At 56.8% G+C, this 16,347-nt stretch overlaps 1 protein-coding gene across 1 annotated transcript in view; it reads left to right on the top strand.

Moving 5' to 3' along the window:
• Positions 1 to 16,347, top strand: part of RIPOR3 (RIPOR family member 3) — a 71,977-nt gene that overhangs the window by 33,854 nt on the left and 21,776 nt on the right. The window contains exon 2 of the mRNA XM_059132824.1: positions 9,738 to 9,856. Coding sequence (XP_058988807.1) covers positions 9,738 to 9,856 — 119 coding nt within the window. The remainder of the gene's footprint in view (positions 1 to 9,737; positions 9,857 to 16,347) is intronic.

The raw sequence follows: 16,347 nt of genomic DNA on the forward strand, positions 1-16,347 counted from the left end.
GGTTAGGGTTAGGGCCAGGCTGAGGAGCAAGGAGGTGGGGGTGGGGAAGGAGCTGGAGAGGGAGCCTTGGCGGGAGAGGGAGCAGCACTCTTCAAGGGAGGGCTGGCAAAGGGCCAAGGGCAGGGTCCGTGATGACCTCTTGAGCCCCCAGCACCTTGGCCTTCGAGGGACTCTTTCTCCATAAGAAATATTAAATCGTGTATGTTACGACTGAATTGGTATAAGGTTGGATAAATTCCATTAAAAAATACATGCTATTAATATGTAACACGTACGATACCATATAATAAAACATTCTGTTTAACCTACAGGTTCATTTCTTTTTTTTTTTTAATATTTTATTTATTTATTTGACAGAGATTGCAAGTAGGCAGAGAGGCAGGCAGAGAGAGAGAGGAGGAAGCAGGCTCCCCGTGGAGCAGAGAGCCCAATGCGGGACTCGATCCCAGGATCCTGGGATCATGACCTGAGCCGAAGGCAGAGGCTTTAACCCACTGAGCCACCCAGGCACCCTACAGGTTCATTTCTGATCTTCTGGTTTTAAAAGTAATCTGACCATTCCCGGGGGCCCCACGCACAAGTCCCCTGTGCCCGTGACCTCGGCCCAGGGCGAGGCACCGGGCCTTTCTCCCGGAGTCAGCAGGCGGGAATGGCATTCTTGCTCCACCGTTGGCAGGGTTAGGAGAGGCCGCAGTAATGCCGTGCGGGTGAGCAGCCGGGAGGGTCTGTGTCCCCGACGGCAGAGAGTTCAGCTCATTCAGTACGGATTGAATCCAAGTCCTGACTGTGATAAGTGAACCCCGGCCCGTGTATGTGCATCAGTGGTCAGGGTCTTTCAGATGAAACCAGTAGGCTGCCTTTGGACCTCTCTTCGCTGCCAGGCAGGGGTCTCGCGCAGGGCTCGGATGTGACAACAGATGCCCGAGAAGGCGCCCAAGCTCTTCTCTGAGCTCAAGCCGTCGCTCTCAGTCCCCAGGCCCTTGGCCACATCCCGGTGTGAGGGTGTGAGTATGCGGGTGCACACACGGGGGGTGGGGGGTGCAGCAGCTGTGACCCCAGGGCCACTGTAGCTTTTGGGCTGCTGGCCCCCCCCATTTGTAGCCAACAGAGTAAGTCCCTTCACTGCCATTCTCGGCAGCCGCGGAAATGATCCCTGACGCCCATGACGCTAATTCACTAGTCCTTGAGCACAGACTGAAGCGCGGCCTTGAACCCAGTGTTTCTCACTGGAGGCGATTCTGCTTCCCGGGGGACACGTGACAGTGTCTGCGGACATCCCCCCACCCCGTTGTCACCCTGGAGGGGGCAGGGCTCCTGGTACCCAGCGGTGATAAATACACAGGACGAACCCCGCAGCAAAGAATGACCTGGCCCAAAGGGTCAGTGCTGAGGCCAAGACCCTCCCACGCCCAGCATGCACCGAGGGCTTCTGGGTAGAGTCCTCCACATGGTGCTCGGTCACGGCCAGGGTGTGGTGAGTGTGCACATACGCCGGAGGCACACTCCCACACACGAGTTACAGTGACATGATGCTGCCCCTTGTGAGTTCCGGCCACTTCAGCCCCACAAACCTCAGTCTCCCAGTCTGTAAAATGGGGGTGGTAACAGTGCCCGCCTCGGAAGGGTGTTGTGGGGAGATGCCGCGTGTCCAGGATGTGGGAAGGGGGTGCCGCTCAGTGGATCCAGAGCGCCATAGAGGCCAAACTCTCTGGGTACCAGGGATGAAACGAGTTAATTCTTAGAACAGGGCGGGGATACACAGCAAATGTTCTCACAGTGTTGGTTCTCATTAGCAGTATTACTGCTCTCGGTTTTTGACATCAAACAGGTGCCTGGCCAGGATCACGGAGCCCTGCTTGGCCTCACCCTGACCTGCCAATGTGGTCAGCACCAGGAAGGGTGTGTCTACACCATCCCTCTATCTTGAGCCCTCCCGGCCGCCCTCTTTTGCTTCCTCCCTTCCTTTCTTTCAAGATTTTATTTATTTGACAGAGAGAAAGAGAGCGAACGCATAAGCAGGGGGAGGGGCAAAGGGAGAGGAAGAAGCAGGCTCCTTGCTGAGCAAGGAGTCCGCTCTGGGGGCTCGATCCCAGGACCCTGGGATCATGACCTGAGCTGAAGGCAGATGCTTAACTGACTGAGCCCCCCAGGCACCCCTCGGCCACCCTGTTTTCTAGAGCTGGTCCTACAGCCACAGACCAGTGTGTGAGGCTGCCCGGCCCGTGCTTCCCAGAGGATCAGCTCCCGTGCCCCCATCTCTGTTCTCTTGCCTCCAGGCCCTTTCTTTCCCAGCCATGGGCCCCAGCTGCATGCACACTCTTACCCCCACGGCGGCCCCAAGAGGCCCCTTCCCCAAAGAGCCGCCGTCTTTCTCAGGGGCCCCGGGCACACCAGGTGATGGAGCCTGTTGGTGGCGATCAGATCAGAGAAGGGGCCATTTAAATCCAAACACCCTCTGGATATTTCACAGAAATTCATGAGTTATCTTTACCTCCTAAAAGCTCAGCGGAGTTGCCTAGGAGTGTAGATAATATTTGTGGGCCTTCAAAAAAAAAAAAAAAGTTTTTCTTTCTTTCCTTCTTTTATTTTTCTTAAGAGGAAAGTTTCTCCTTTGACCCCAGGTTCATCCTGAAAAGCAACATTCTCCGGGTCAGAGGACAGGCAGTCAGCCCTGCTTAATTACTATGCAACCAAAGACATGGCAACCATGTGTTCTGTTTTCTTCAAATTAACATTTTTTTTTTCCTAACTATGAGGGAGTGCATGTCCTCTGCAGAACATCGGTAAGGTATCGTCTCAAAAACAAGACTGAGGCCAGGTCGTGTACAGCTTGCCTCTCCGTCTTCTTACTCCACATCGTACTTCGAACACGTTTTATTTTCCCATGTCATTATTCCTCAAAACCATATTCCCACCTCTCGGGACCCCATAAATTTCTTCCGTGTGGCTGAGCCATTTGGGCTACTGAACCTTCCCTCCCACTTGGCCCTTTGCGGCCTCACCTGGGGTTCTCATCTGTCAAAGGGTCACAGGTGTGCTGTGAAGACTGGGGAGATGATGCACCTGCCCCCCCCCCCCATGACTGGTCCCTTTGAGACTCTAGGCTTCAGCTGGAGCAGGTCATGGACACCTCGCAGTACTGCCCTGGGCAGGAAGGTCACAGGGGGCTATAGGCTGTGTGGTAAACTGAGGGACTGAGGGAAGGGAGCCTCTTGGATCCCGGAGCCTGACTCCCACGCCTGGTCTTGACCATCAGAGAGTTTCCGATGCCTTGTGGCCCTGCGACAACAAACTCTGGGGGGACAGTTAGGGCTCCCTGAGGAGCTGCCTGCTCTTCCCTTCCACTAGAAACCAGCACTGTCTGCACATCTGGCTCTCCATCAGGCCACCTGCAGAGACACACCTGGGTTTCCCATCCCCCCTCCCCCTCCCTCCCCGGCGCCCGGTCCTATTTCCACGGGGGGGGGGGGGCAGAAATGTGGACCACCAAGAAGCTGGGTTCCTACCTGCTCTGCTGAAGCCAAGTGTCCTTCAAATCCATTACTCTTCATTTAAATATGCTGTTATTTGTTAAAAAAACACTTTTTATCATACAGAAGACAGTTTGTTCTAAATAGGAGGTTACCTTAAAAGAAATTCAACAAGAACCCTGAATAAAGCTCAGCTCGTCTCTCTCCTGCTCATCATGCTGTGCTTGGGGTCAGCTCTGTGCTTGGCTGAATGAGGGGTGACAAGTGTTAGATTGCTGGGGAGCCAGGACAGAAAGTGGACTGAGGCAAGAGAGTCACGGTGTCTACTCTGTGTTCCTTACTTGGCCCAGAGTGGCCTGCGCTTGGGCGCCCCTGAACTCTAGTCCTCCCCGGTCCTCCCACTTTACAGACAGGGAGACAGGGGCTCAGAGGGGAGGGAACCACATGCAGATCCCCTGGTCCTGCTTTCCTGGCTTGGGAGAGATGAACAGATCCCTAGCAGTGGGGAGAGAAGCATCTAGAAGCATCTGGTAGGAACAGGGCCCACTGGGCTCAGCAGAGAGAAGGGGTGTCCAAATTGGAGGGCACCAGACCTAACATGACCTCTGTCCTCTGTGGGTTAGCTATGGGATTTTCCCTCTCTGGGGACTATCAAATGTCTGGGCCTTGTTTGTGGGGGAATCAGGGGGTAGGTGGGTCAGGGATTGATTGGGGAGGGCAAAAACCTAGCTCAAGCTGGTATAGGTTGTTCAGAGTGTCTGAGCTTCTCCATAAGTGGTGGTCTGCGCTGGCCCAGGAGGCATGGACCTTGGGCCAAAGAGGAAGCAGTCTCCCCAGTATGACTGCTCCCAGCCCCTGGATGGAGGTGCCATGTTCAAGGGTTTGGCATGCAGTAGGCACCCTGTAATTGCCTACCGAGACACAGCATTGTCCAGCAAGGTGTCCAGTAGGGCACAGTGAGTAAGTAAAGGAACTCAAAGGGCACCATTCCCAGAGCCAGAGGGTGCTGGAGGCCTTTCCTGCATATTTCTCCCTGGATGCAGCTTAAACCCCCCACCCCACCTAAGTCTGGTTCCAAAAGCCCCTCAGGGATTCTCTTTTGTACCCGAAGCTCTAGCCACACACACTGAACTAAGTTCATCTAATTGACCCTGTCTCTTGCCTCTGAGCTTTTGCACATGCTGTTTCTGACACCTGGCACATACTTCCAGCACATCTTCTCTTTCCCAATTCCTCCTCCTTTAGATTTCAACATATGGCTTCCCCTAAGGGGTCTCCCAAGTTACTCCCCTTTGGCTGGGTTAGGGGTTCTGGTCAGCTCCCCAGGCCTCTTGTTCCCCGTCACAATCCAGCTTCATTTCTTCATGTCCTAATTCCTGTCTCTTGATGGACTAGTTCACAGCCATATGCCAAGTGCCTGCATTCAGTAGGTGCTCAATACATGTATATTGAAGGGACAAATCAATGAAGGAATCCTAGGGACAGTTCTGAAGAGATGTCCTTCCATTGTTCACTTGTTCAGTCATGTATGAACCAGTACTTTTGGGGTTCCCCCTAGTTGATGAGGTCCTGGACATACAGCTGTGAGAGAGACCAAAAAGCCCCCCGCCCTATGGAGCTGGGGCACATGGAGGGGGCCTCACAACTCCCAAGCCGCTGACCAGACAATGTAGGATGGCAAGGACTTGTCTAAAGGATTTGAAACAGGGTGAGGAGGAAGGCCACTCTAGCCCGGGGGGCTGGGGAGGGCGTCTCTGAGGAGGTGACCTTTTTGCTGGGACCTAAAGGCTGGGAGGGAGCATCAGGGGTGACTTTCAGGAAGGGCACGCCAGGGAGGGAGAGGCCACGGCCTGGATGTGGCTGCAGCCATGGAGCTGGGCACTGGGCTGGCCCTCCCAGTCACCTCTGGGCCATCCAGGCCAGTCAGGGGGCTCACCGGTGAAATGAGGGAGTTGGCCTCCATCGGGCGCAGACAGTCTGGTTCCCAGCCTGGCCTCCTCCGGTCACCCATCCCTCTTAGGTATAAACTCAACATCCTGGGCTATTTTGCCATTTCCTTTCGTGCTAGACCAAAGGGTCTATTTTGGAAACTCCTATAAGCAAACTAAGCCCTGCCTGGCATTTGAGCGGATATAAAAGAGCCCTAAGTGAGGGACTTGGGCCTAAAAGCCACCCAGCCCTGAGAGCCCACGCTGTTAAATTTAGAAGCCTTACCTCCAAATGAGGTGAAATTGTAGGTTCCCTGGACTGGCGGGTGGCTCTGGCCAGCAGTGAGCTGGACAGATTTAGCGGAGTGGGCTCGGGCTCCCTCCAGCCGCGTCTCGGGGGCGGAGGCCCAGGACGACGGCCCGGGGTGTCTGGGGAGCAGCCGGCTGGGTGAGAAGCCCCTCCAGCTATCCTGCTCTGGCCACACTCACCAGCTGTCTCCGAGCCACCCGTCTAAGTGAGCGCTGCCCAGGGTGCCCGGCCAGAGAGAGGCAGCGAGGGACGCGCGGGGAAGACGCAGTTCTGCCTGCCATCAAAGGTTTGGGACCCGCATGACTTCCGTGCCTCTCTCTTCTGCCCAGGGGTGCAGTGAGGCCTCTGGCTTCTCTCTCATGCCCTGCACAGTGCTGGCTTTCCGGAGCTGCTCTGGGCCTCCAAGTGTCCCGCCCCGGGGGCTTTCCAGACTTGCCCACAACCTAGCAGTGAAAGGGTAAATGCCAGCCACCGCAGGGGAGGGGGAGGGGGGTCCCCAAGGTGCCCAGTCTCTGTTCTGAGTGGTCAGTGTCCCTGTTGTGTCAACGACTCAACATTAGGACTATCAGCCTCGGTCAGAAGTGATCAACACTCCTGGGGGCTTGTTAGGAGCTACCCGCTGAAGGCTCCTCTCATTCTGGGGGTCTCAGCCAGGCCATCCTGTCCCCAGTCCACAAGAAGGGAGATGCTTTTGCAGCAAGAAACCCTGCTGGGGGAGACTGTAGCAGTCAACGGGTCAACCACCAGGGTCTGCCCCATCGGGGCCTAAGGAAGGGCTGCTGGCCCCACTTTTAGAGCAGCTGAGCTGGGACTGGGAGCTGATGCTGGTCCCAAGAAGCCCATGCAAACCTGGGTTCCCACACCCTGAAGCCTGCAGGAGATGGGCCTTGATTTGTCTTGGCCTCCCCAGCTCACTGCTGGCTATGTTTCTACTTGGCAGGTCCCTTTCATGACCTGTTTCCCTTCTGGGGCCCCCTTCTCTTCCCTTTAGCCTGGGTCTAGCTCAGGGGTGGGAGCATGTCCTCAGGCCAGCCTCCGGGGGGGTGGGGGTGGGGCAGAGGCAGCCCAGCTTGAAGCGGCCAGGCTTTTAAGACCTGTTATGCCTATGTCCAAATCCCAGCGCTGGCATCTCCTACCTGTGGGACCTTGGTTGAGTCCTTTCTTCTCCTCTCCGAGTCTTAATTTCTTTATCTGTAAAATGGAGATATGAAGAGTACTTACTTCATATAATCTTGGGAGAATTAAATGAGATTTTACATGGTTAGAGCCGGTACCAGGCAGCCTGCTGGCTGCCCGGGGTCAGAGGTAGTGCTGGCCATCTCGGGGGTCATTCAGTAAGAGCTAAAGCTCTTGAAAGACTGTTTCACGAGGGCATAGCCATGCTCATCATTTACATAATGTCTCTGGCTGCTTTTGCTCTAGAACAGGAGAGCTGAGTAGCTGTGACAAAGAGTATACGGCCCGTGAAGCCAAAAACTTTAGTATCTGGTCCTTTACAGAAACTGTGCATCTGCCCCTGCCTTGGAGTCCAGCACTTAGTGCAAATTCTGATCCTTATCCTTCCTCTTATCTGGCACTGCGCGCTGCACAGCCTGGTACAGCGGGCCAGCAGCCCCAGCCCATCAGGCCTTGTTCTCTGGGCCCGTAAGGATTGCTGTGACTGTTCCACGCACCCGGGAACACTGCAGCCATGCCTGCAAGTCACTCTCTGTCTAGTGGGGGACCCACAGAAGTCACCTCTCACAGACCACTAAAACTAGTGAAATGGGCGGTGGGGGAAGGGTGTTCCAGCCCCTACCCCCACCCCCCTGGCTGGAGCCAGAGTGCTCATGCCAGCCAGTGACCTTGGTCCCCCTCCCTGCTCCCCCCATCCCCGGCCCAGCTTGGCTGGGGGCTCTCAAGAGTTTGAGAAGGTTCCCAGCACCACTCTGAGCACCTGCTGACAGACAACGGGGTGCTGATAAGTGTCTTAGCAACATGCAGGGGAAAACAACAACACCCCCTCCCCCAAAAGCAAATTTGTAGCACCTGCCAACATCCAGGGTACAAATACTCCTACCAGGCCGAGGTCAAGCTACCCAAATTCCAGAGGGCGTAACAGTGGACGCTTGTGAGCTGGTCCAGGCTGGCAGCAGCCCAGCCCAGTGGGGACAGTGGGGACCTCCTTGTGGGGCCTCCGTCCCTCATCCATCAGTGTAGGTCAGCCATAGCTCCGATGCCTCAGGGATCGTGGAGATTTAGTAAGATAATTTTCATAAGGCATTGTGCGCAGGGGTGGCTTCACAACAAGTACTTGGTAGATAATGGCTCCCAACAGGGCTGGTGTTCACAGACCCACACACGGCATGAGAGGGTCCCTGGCGCTGGGGGTTGTCAAACAGTCAGTGGGTGTTCAGCAAACACTCATCAGCTCTCCCCACCCGATCATGGCTGAAGGGCGCTCACTGGGCTCATCTGTCTCTGCGGTCACCCCCAGGGCTGCAGCCCGGGTCAGGCCACTGCACCGAGACAACCATTCTTCCCGTGCATCCCCTTCTCATTGTGTGCGCTCCGCACCTTGTCTACTGGGGCCTTTTCTGACTTTCCATTTTGCAGCTGTGACCACTGAGGCCCAGAGCCAGTGAATGGCACAGCTCGGATTTGAGCCCAGGTCTGGGTTTTTGTTGTTTCCAGTGCTCGCCTATGTACAGCACACTCGGGGTGGGCAGGGGATAAATGGGAGGAGGCGAAGGTTTGTGGGGGCTGCACAGATCTGCTGGGGGGCTCTGGAGCCTGTAGCGGGGACTGACCATACGCACTGGACAGATGTGGCTCGAAAGAGAACGTTATGGTTTGGGGGAGCCCCCAGTGTGAGCAAAGGTATGGACAGCGGACTCCACTGGCTGGAGAAGGACGTCAGGACGCAGGCGCAGTACCACCCAGGGAGAGGAGGGGGCGGTGCCGTGCAGCTTGTCTATAGGTGTGGCTTGGCCAGTAGGGTCCCCAGAACCCCTGGACTGACTCCAGCCTGGCTGAGGAGCAAGGTATGAAACTGTAGCTGCGGAGACTTAGGTTAGATACAGAGAACCTTCCGTTCGTTGCTGCTGGGAGACACTGGGTGATATTCCCAAGGGATGTGGTGGCATTTTTCCGATCTAGAGGTGGTTTGGAAAGAAAGCAAAGACAGCTGGGGTTCTAGGGTGGTCTCAGCGTGGGCTGGGTTAGAGATGGGGCAATGCAGCCGGGGATGCCAGCAGCCTGGCCTCCTGTGAGATGGGCTTTGTCAACGCCTGCTCAAAACCCTCTGGGGGCTCCCAGTCACCCTGGCCCCTTTGCAAGACCAAAACCTTCCCTGGGGTTACCAAGGCCCTCCATGACCTCCACACTGAGGGCCTCTCCAGCCTCGCCTGGAGTCATACGCTGCTTTCTGTTTCTGGATGACACCGATTCTTCTGCACCCCCTGGCCTTTGCCCAGATATCCTTCCCTCCCCTCCTCAACCTTACCCTCTCAGCCTTTGGTCGCCTCTTCCATGGCTAGATCAAGTTCCCCCTGGACTCCCCCATCGCTTTGCCATAGACTTCCTACTGTAGCTGGTAGTTCATCAGCTCCCTGCCAGACTGGGAGCCCGGGAAGGGCAAGGGCTTTGCCCGTCTTGCTCAGTGCGTGTCTCCCGTACGGTGTCTGGCACACAGTGCTCAGTGAGGGTTGTGGAGCGGGGTGAGGGTTACCGGCAAGGAGGAGTAACTGAGAGGTCAGCAGGGTCTGGTTTTAGGAGGAGCAGACACCCCCCCCCTGCTGGAGGGCTCGGGATTGCTCAGGCATTAAGGACCTGAGCGCAGAGTACAGAGACCTGGGTTCGAACTTCGCTCCTGCCACTAGCTCCAGGCAGGTTCCCTAATTTCACTGAGCCTCAGTTTTCTCATCTGTCGCCTGGGGACAGTACCAGCCGCCCCCCGCTCTGCGGCTATCGTGGTGGCGGGGGCTGGCCGCGGTCAGCACTCACCAGATGGCGGTGCGAGGCTGACTCTCCCGTCCTCTCCCCATCTAGGTGACGGCCATGTCGGTGAGGCTGCGGTTCCTGTCCTCCGGGGACGCGGGGGCTGTGGGGGTCGTGGGCCGGAGCGCCTCCTTCGCGGGCTTCAGCAGCGCCCAGAGCCGGAGGATCGCGTAAGTTCTGCCCCGCTGGAGGGTGCGGGGCTGGTTCGTCTCCCGGTGCCCGTGACCCCGCGGGCAGCTCTTCTGCCAAGTCTGCAGCCCAGCATCGTGTGTGCGCATGCGTATATGCGGGTGCGTGCGTGGGTGCGTGCGTCTGCGCGTGCGTGCGTGCCTGTGAGCGTGACCCTTGGCGCGGGGAGGAACCTGTAATTTCCTTGAGACCCAAATGGGTGTCATGTCAGTTGGTGTTGGAAGTCGCATCTGCCCGAGCTTATCAGACCCGCTTGGCAGATGAGATAAAAGGCTCAGAGAAGAGGAGCTGCTCACCCAAGGCCACACAGCAAGACTGATTCAGAACCGGAACTGAGGCTCCTGGGGGCGGGGTTAGGATGGAATGTTCTTCCTGTTTGACAGAACGGACGTGGGGCCACTTATCCCAGCTCTGTGACCTGGGGCCAGTGACTTCACCTTCAAGTCTCGGTTTCCTCATCTGTGAAATGGGGATCATGAGTGTCCCTCCCCCACATAGCTGTCACGAGAGTACAATGAGGTGACACGCAGCAAGCAGCCATTACATGCTGGAGCCCTGCAGATGCTTGTGGAAATTGTCAAAGGAGCCGATGGACCTTGGGGTCAGTGCAGACCTTCTAGACTCGAATGAGTTCATAGCCACTCCATGTGTTTCCTCCAGGTACAAGTAATCCCCAGGAGGTAGGTTCCTTTCCACTCCTGGGGGCTGCTGCCTAGTCTTGGGCTTCCTATGGGGCAAGGTGCAAACCTGGGGGGCTGCCTGCCCATTAGCCGGCCTGGGGTGTGGGGCATCCTGAGGAGCCCAAACACCTGCCTGTTCGAGCCAGTGTGGTAGACAGGCAGCTCTCCCAGCCAAGCAGAGCTCCGAACCTGGTTGGTCAGTGAGTCAGTCAACAACCAAATCTCATGGCCTTCTCTTGCCTGAAGCCCTCCACAGGTTTCCAGTCACCTAGAAAACAATCTAGTCCCCTCTCCTGGCCAAACAAACAGCTCCTTAATCTCCTTGGGCCCTTGGCTTCACTGCCATGTCCTGAGCCCCAGAGCAGGTCTGCCTATGGTTCTTCCCTGGGGTTCCACAGCTGCACACTCGACCCCCAGGGATGCCTGGCCTCTGAGGTCAGGCTCTCCTAGCTCGCCCACTTGTCTCCTGGCTACTCAGTTCCAGCATGTACCTGGGAGGAGTGACATCTCAGGGCTGAAATCCTGGAGTGTCTCAATTGGAAGCACCCTTAGGAATCCCTAATTCATTCCACAAATATTTATGGAGCACCTCCTCAGCCCAGGCCCAGTCCCAGGCTTTGGGGACAGACCCAGGCCCCACCCTCCTGTCAGGGCTGTGAACAAGCAGCCAACTGTAATCAAGATGGATTCAGCTGGTGGCAAGTGCTGTGAGCAAATTACAACAGGGGGCTGTGGGAGGGCAGCAGGGGTCTCAGTGGAGGCCCTCAGTGAGGCAGTGGCACGTTTAAGACCAGGGAGAAAAGCTGCCTATTTTGTGCAGACAACTGGGAAACTCCTCCAGGTAGAGGGGGCAGCCAGTGCAAAGGTCCTGAGGTGGGGATGAACTCTGAGGCAAAGGAAGTGGGTGTGTCGCTGTCTTGTGGGATAGAAGTGAGAGAGGGAGAGCTGCCGGGCTTTTGGGGAGATAGTGAGGACATGTGCAGTGTAAGGGGAGCACCGAAGAAGCGAAGCATGAGAAACGGAAATTCCCAGAGTGAGCGCCCAGTACCCCACCCTGAGCCTCCAAGAGGAGAAAGTGTGGATGTCACTGTGAGGAAGGCATACAGTAGGCACTCCATAAGTGCTGCTGAGAAGGGCTAAGTAGGCTGGCCAGGGAATGATGATGTTCCTTGATGGAATCGCCCCCCAGCTGCCTCTGCTGGACTTTATCAGGGTCCCTACCCCATGGGGTCTGTAACCAGGGCTGCTCCGGTCACCCAGCTAAGGGGGTCATCCAGTCACGTAAACCTCCCAAGCCGTGGGGGTAGAGCTTGTTCACCCAGCAGGTGCCTTTCTCTAATTCACACAGTGGTATCCTGGGGACTTTGTTCCTGTGGCGGGCAAGGGTGGGGGCGTTCCACAGACCCTGCAGCCAAGGCCAGCTGCATGAGTGTGCCATGTGTGTGCACACTAGCGCCCCGGGCTCAGATGTAATGTTCTGCTATTCCATCTCGAAACCCTTAATATGTTTTGAAAAAAGCACCCTGCATTTTCGTCTGTACTTCCTCATGAATGGTCCTGCCTGTTGCTCTCCCCCTGCCAGAACTTTGGGGGCCTCTGGACTTCCTGCATCCATGGGAATGTCCCACAGGTCCCCAGTCAGGATCTCTGCCCAGATAACATCCCAAGATGGGTCCCTAGCCTCTTGTGGCCCCACTCTGGGATTCCTGGGGTCAGCTCTCTGGGCGGGAAGAGGACAGAGGGCATCTGACCCGGTCCCACGAGGGCTCATTGGCATCAGCAAAGACAAGATCACATCTCGCAAGGTCTGCGTCCTAGGCTGAGAAAGATGACCTGATGGCTGGATCTCTCCCGGGGGCAGCTTCTTCTGGAGGATCCCCTACTCAGGGAATTCTGGAGAAGTCCCAGCCTGGGTGGGTTCTAGGGTCCCTGAGTGACACCTAGCCTCAGTCTCTTGGGCCCCCTTGTCCATGGGGAAGGAAGAAACTGCCCACAAGGACAGGGAAGTAGCACATCTATTTTTAACTTCCTGTCTCTGTCCGACTCCCAGGAGTCTGGACCCTTGGCTCTGCGGCTGGACGACCTGGATTGGGTTTCAGACCTCACCTCCTGGCCTTATTTCTCCGGTAATCCAACCAGGCTGAAGCACAGCCACGCTGCGGAGGCAGGCAGGAAAAATAACCTCAGATAGGAGAGCAGGAGATGGAAGCTCACTGAGGCTCCCTTGGTCCCCAGCCCCCACCCCTGTCCTGGCACCTGAAACCCCTTTGACTTTGGCTATAGCTTTTTATTCCATAACCAATGAATTCAATTGAGGAGGTGATCTATCTGGTGGGGAAATTTTACACTAAGGTGTGAATGATGGCTATTAAGGGCATATCTAATACATATATAAGAATGTAATATGAGGCCATATGGACTAAGGCGGGGAGAGGAAGTAGAGGCCCAGGCCCTGATGCTGTCCCATTCTGCCCCAGTTTATAGGCACGGCTGCTTTTAACCCCTTCCTGCCACTCCTCAGCCAGTCAGCTCCCCCCCAGGTTGTCAGGAGGACACCCGTCTGAGCTAGGAGCCACCGTTCTGGCCACCCTGGGCGTTCCTCTGTTGGGATGGCTGGGGCACGTGGGGGTGAAAACTGGCCAGTAGCCTTTGATTTTCAAGGAGAGGGGGCCAGAGAAAGAGGAGCGGTTAGGGGTGCAGGCTCTGGGGCCAGAGGCAGTCACGGGACCTGTTTCCTTGACTGTAGAGACGGTGACACCTCAGACATATGTGTAAGAAGGGGCTAACCCACATGAGGCTTGACCTCCGAGCGTGCCCTGTGTGTGTCACACACCCTCCCTGCCCACCAGTGTCCCCAGCGTCGGGAGAAAAGGTCAGCTTACACCATCGGCGCACCGGGTCCTGGTCTGAACTGTGGGCGGTTGGTCTTATAATTTCCCCCGCCCCAGCCACAGCCAGCTCTGCCTGCCTCCAGACCCCGCACCAGCAGAAGCGGGTGCTGACAACCCCAGGCGGAAGGACCATCCTGGTGGCCTCACGTGAGGGTGGGGACCACTGGGTGGTACGTGGCCGTCTGGAAGCTTGCCTGGCATGCCAGAGGCTGTTTCATACTGAGTCCTCCCCGAGCTGGTAAAACCCCCGCCCCCAGAGGCCACTCCCTCCCCCGGGAGCTGTGTCACTAGGCCCGCCTGATGTCACCACCTGAAGGACACACACACACACACACATACACACACACATTGCCTTCCCAGGCTGAGCCAGCGCTCAGAGCGGCCACCACAGCTGGCTGCCCCGGGGAACCTCAGACAAGAGCCCTGAACTCACAGCCCCCCGCCCCCCACCGGAGGCAGACACAGCTGCAGCAGCGCAAGGAGGTCTCCAGGCAGATGGAGGCGGGGCCCGGCGAAGGGCACCCACCTCCTGGGGACTGTGGACCCCCCAGAGCCGGCAGGTGAGCAGGGTTCCTGCAGCCCCCCTCAAAGTGGCTGCCCCCGCCTCCCGCCTCCTGTCTCCCCTCCGGCTGGCCAGGGCCCCAGCCTGTCCAAAGCCCACCTCCCCGAAGGCCGCTGCCCGCCCGTGTCTGCCAGCCCGGAGATGTCAGCTTCGTGGAGGGTCTGTTCCAAGAGGTGGGTGAGGTGGCCTCAGGCAGGGTGAGGGAGGAGGGAGCACAGCCCCTTCGCCGGCCTCCAAAAACGAAACTTCACATCATATACGAATACGAGCGAAAGCAGGTAAGGGATGAGCGTATGGATATACCGAGCTTGTGCCCAAGCTGACTGGAGGGGCCTTCCCAGCTCACCCCCACGTAAATTTAAATTTATCATCCTGCTTTTGGTTTTGCCGTTGGCGTTTATTATCTTCTGTGACTCTGACACATACATAACACTGACCGTTTGCACAACTCAAAGCTCTTTCCATTTATTTGCAACTTAGGCAACTCTCATGTAGCTACCTTTTTCTCTGGTGCCCATTTTACAGAGGAGAAAACTGAGGCACAGAGAGGTTCAAAAACTTAGCCAAGATCACAGAACTTATAAGTGGGGTTACTACAGAGACCCTGGCATCTAGCTCCAGAATGGGCTGGCTGTCCGGGGGCTCCCCCCACCCCCTAGCTGGCCTGGCAGCTCCCCAGGACATGGGTTTTGTCTGTTTCAGTTACTGTTTTACTTCCAGCCCCTAGAGGGATGTTGGTGTGCACTTAGCACTCACCAGTCAATATCTGTTGGAGGAATGAGTGTCTCAGGACGGTGCCGTGGGGTCAGTCCATTTTACGGATTGGGAAACTGAGGCTCCAGGATGCTAAGTACCTGTGACCTCGGGCTGGGACTGGAACATGGGTGCCTGACTGGGGGCTCCTGTCTCTCAAGACAGTGCAGGCTCCCAGGCTGGCGAGGGCCCCGATCTGCCCGGACCCTTCCTTGCTGCAGTAGCCTCTGGGACGCACTTAGCACACTTGGGCAGGGCCCGGCATCTCTGTTCCTCCCACATTGGTTTGTGATGTAGTTGCACAGCCATGGTAGAAGCCCAGCCAGAGCCATGGCGAGGACGGCTCCTGTCTCCCGAGTCAGCAGCAGGTGTCTGTGTGTGTGTGTGGACTGCACAGTGTCTGGCTGGGCTGGACTTACAGCTGGGCTGCCCGCGGAGCCTCCTCTGGGCCCTGCCGAGGGAGGGAGCCGGAGCTGTGTCCTGCTTGCCCCCTGCCTGGGTCTCCAGACCACAAACCTCCCCTCCTCCCATGGACGGATGGAGAGAGGCTTCGAGGGTGGGACCCCGGCCCCTTGGTTCCCCTCATGTGTCTGACTCGAGGAAAGCCCGGCTCTGTGAGTGTCTGAATGAATGAGTGAGTCCCAGACCCTTGATTTTAGGTCTCAAAAGAGCAGGAAACTCCAAAGGATGCCCAGGGAGAGAGGCATAGCTGGGTTTCTGCCCCCGAGTGGAGCGTTAGTGAATCCCCTCAGACAGTGGGCCTCGGACCAGCAGCACTGGCAGCCCAGAGGAATGAGAAATGCAGATTCTCAGGACTCACCCGAGACCCGGTGACCCCGAAACTGTGGTCAGGGGGGGTCATATCAGATGACCCTAAGGGTCCAAGGGAACCCTGCGCCCCGCCCCTAGGTTGGTGCTTCACCTTCCAGGCTGGGCATCTGCCCATGGGTGGTTTTGGATCCCAGCTCTGCCACAGGCATGATCCAGGGCAAGTGACTTATCTGAGCCTCAGTTTCCCTACCTTGCAGTAGGGTTAAAATCAATGTTTATATAAAGCCCTTAGCAGGCAGGGGAAACAGCAGACGCTCAGAGAACACCTTCTCTCCGTGCACCCTCGTTATGCTTCCCTGTTCTTATCCTCGAGGTCTTTGAAGCCGGGGAGCTGGCCATGTCCTAGGACCTCCCTCCCCATCGCAGGCTCCCCCAGGCAGGGAGGACTCCCACATCCAGCTTCACCCTGCTTCGGTCGAGCCTGGCTCCTTGCTCTGAGCCCGCCGTCACACACAGATTGGATGGCTCCTCCTCTCCTCCATGGCTCACTCTGACCCCCCGAAACACCCTTCTGGGGCTTACCCCTCCTCCTGTTCTTCCTCTGAGGTCCAGCTGAGTGCTTGGGTTCCCAGACGTCTCTGCTCTCTGGTCCCCACATCACGCTGTATTTCCTTCCCTCGTTCTGTTCAGGTCAGCACTTACTGAATACCTACTGTTTTCCAGGCTGTGGGTACAGGGAATGAATGATACAGATAGGATATGATGATTATAACAGGGGGAAACACTTATTAAGCGCCTACTGCCTCCGCTGGGCC

The sequence above is a fragment of the Mustela lutreola genome, chromosome 9 (assembly GCF_030435805.1).
Source record: "Mustela lutreola isolate mMusLut2 chromosome 9, mMusLut2.pri, whole genome shotgun sequence".
NCBI classification, from domain to species: Eukaryota; Metazoa; Chordata; class Mammalia; order Carnivora; family Mustelidae; genus Mustela; species Mustela lutreola.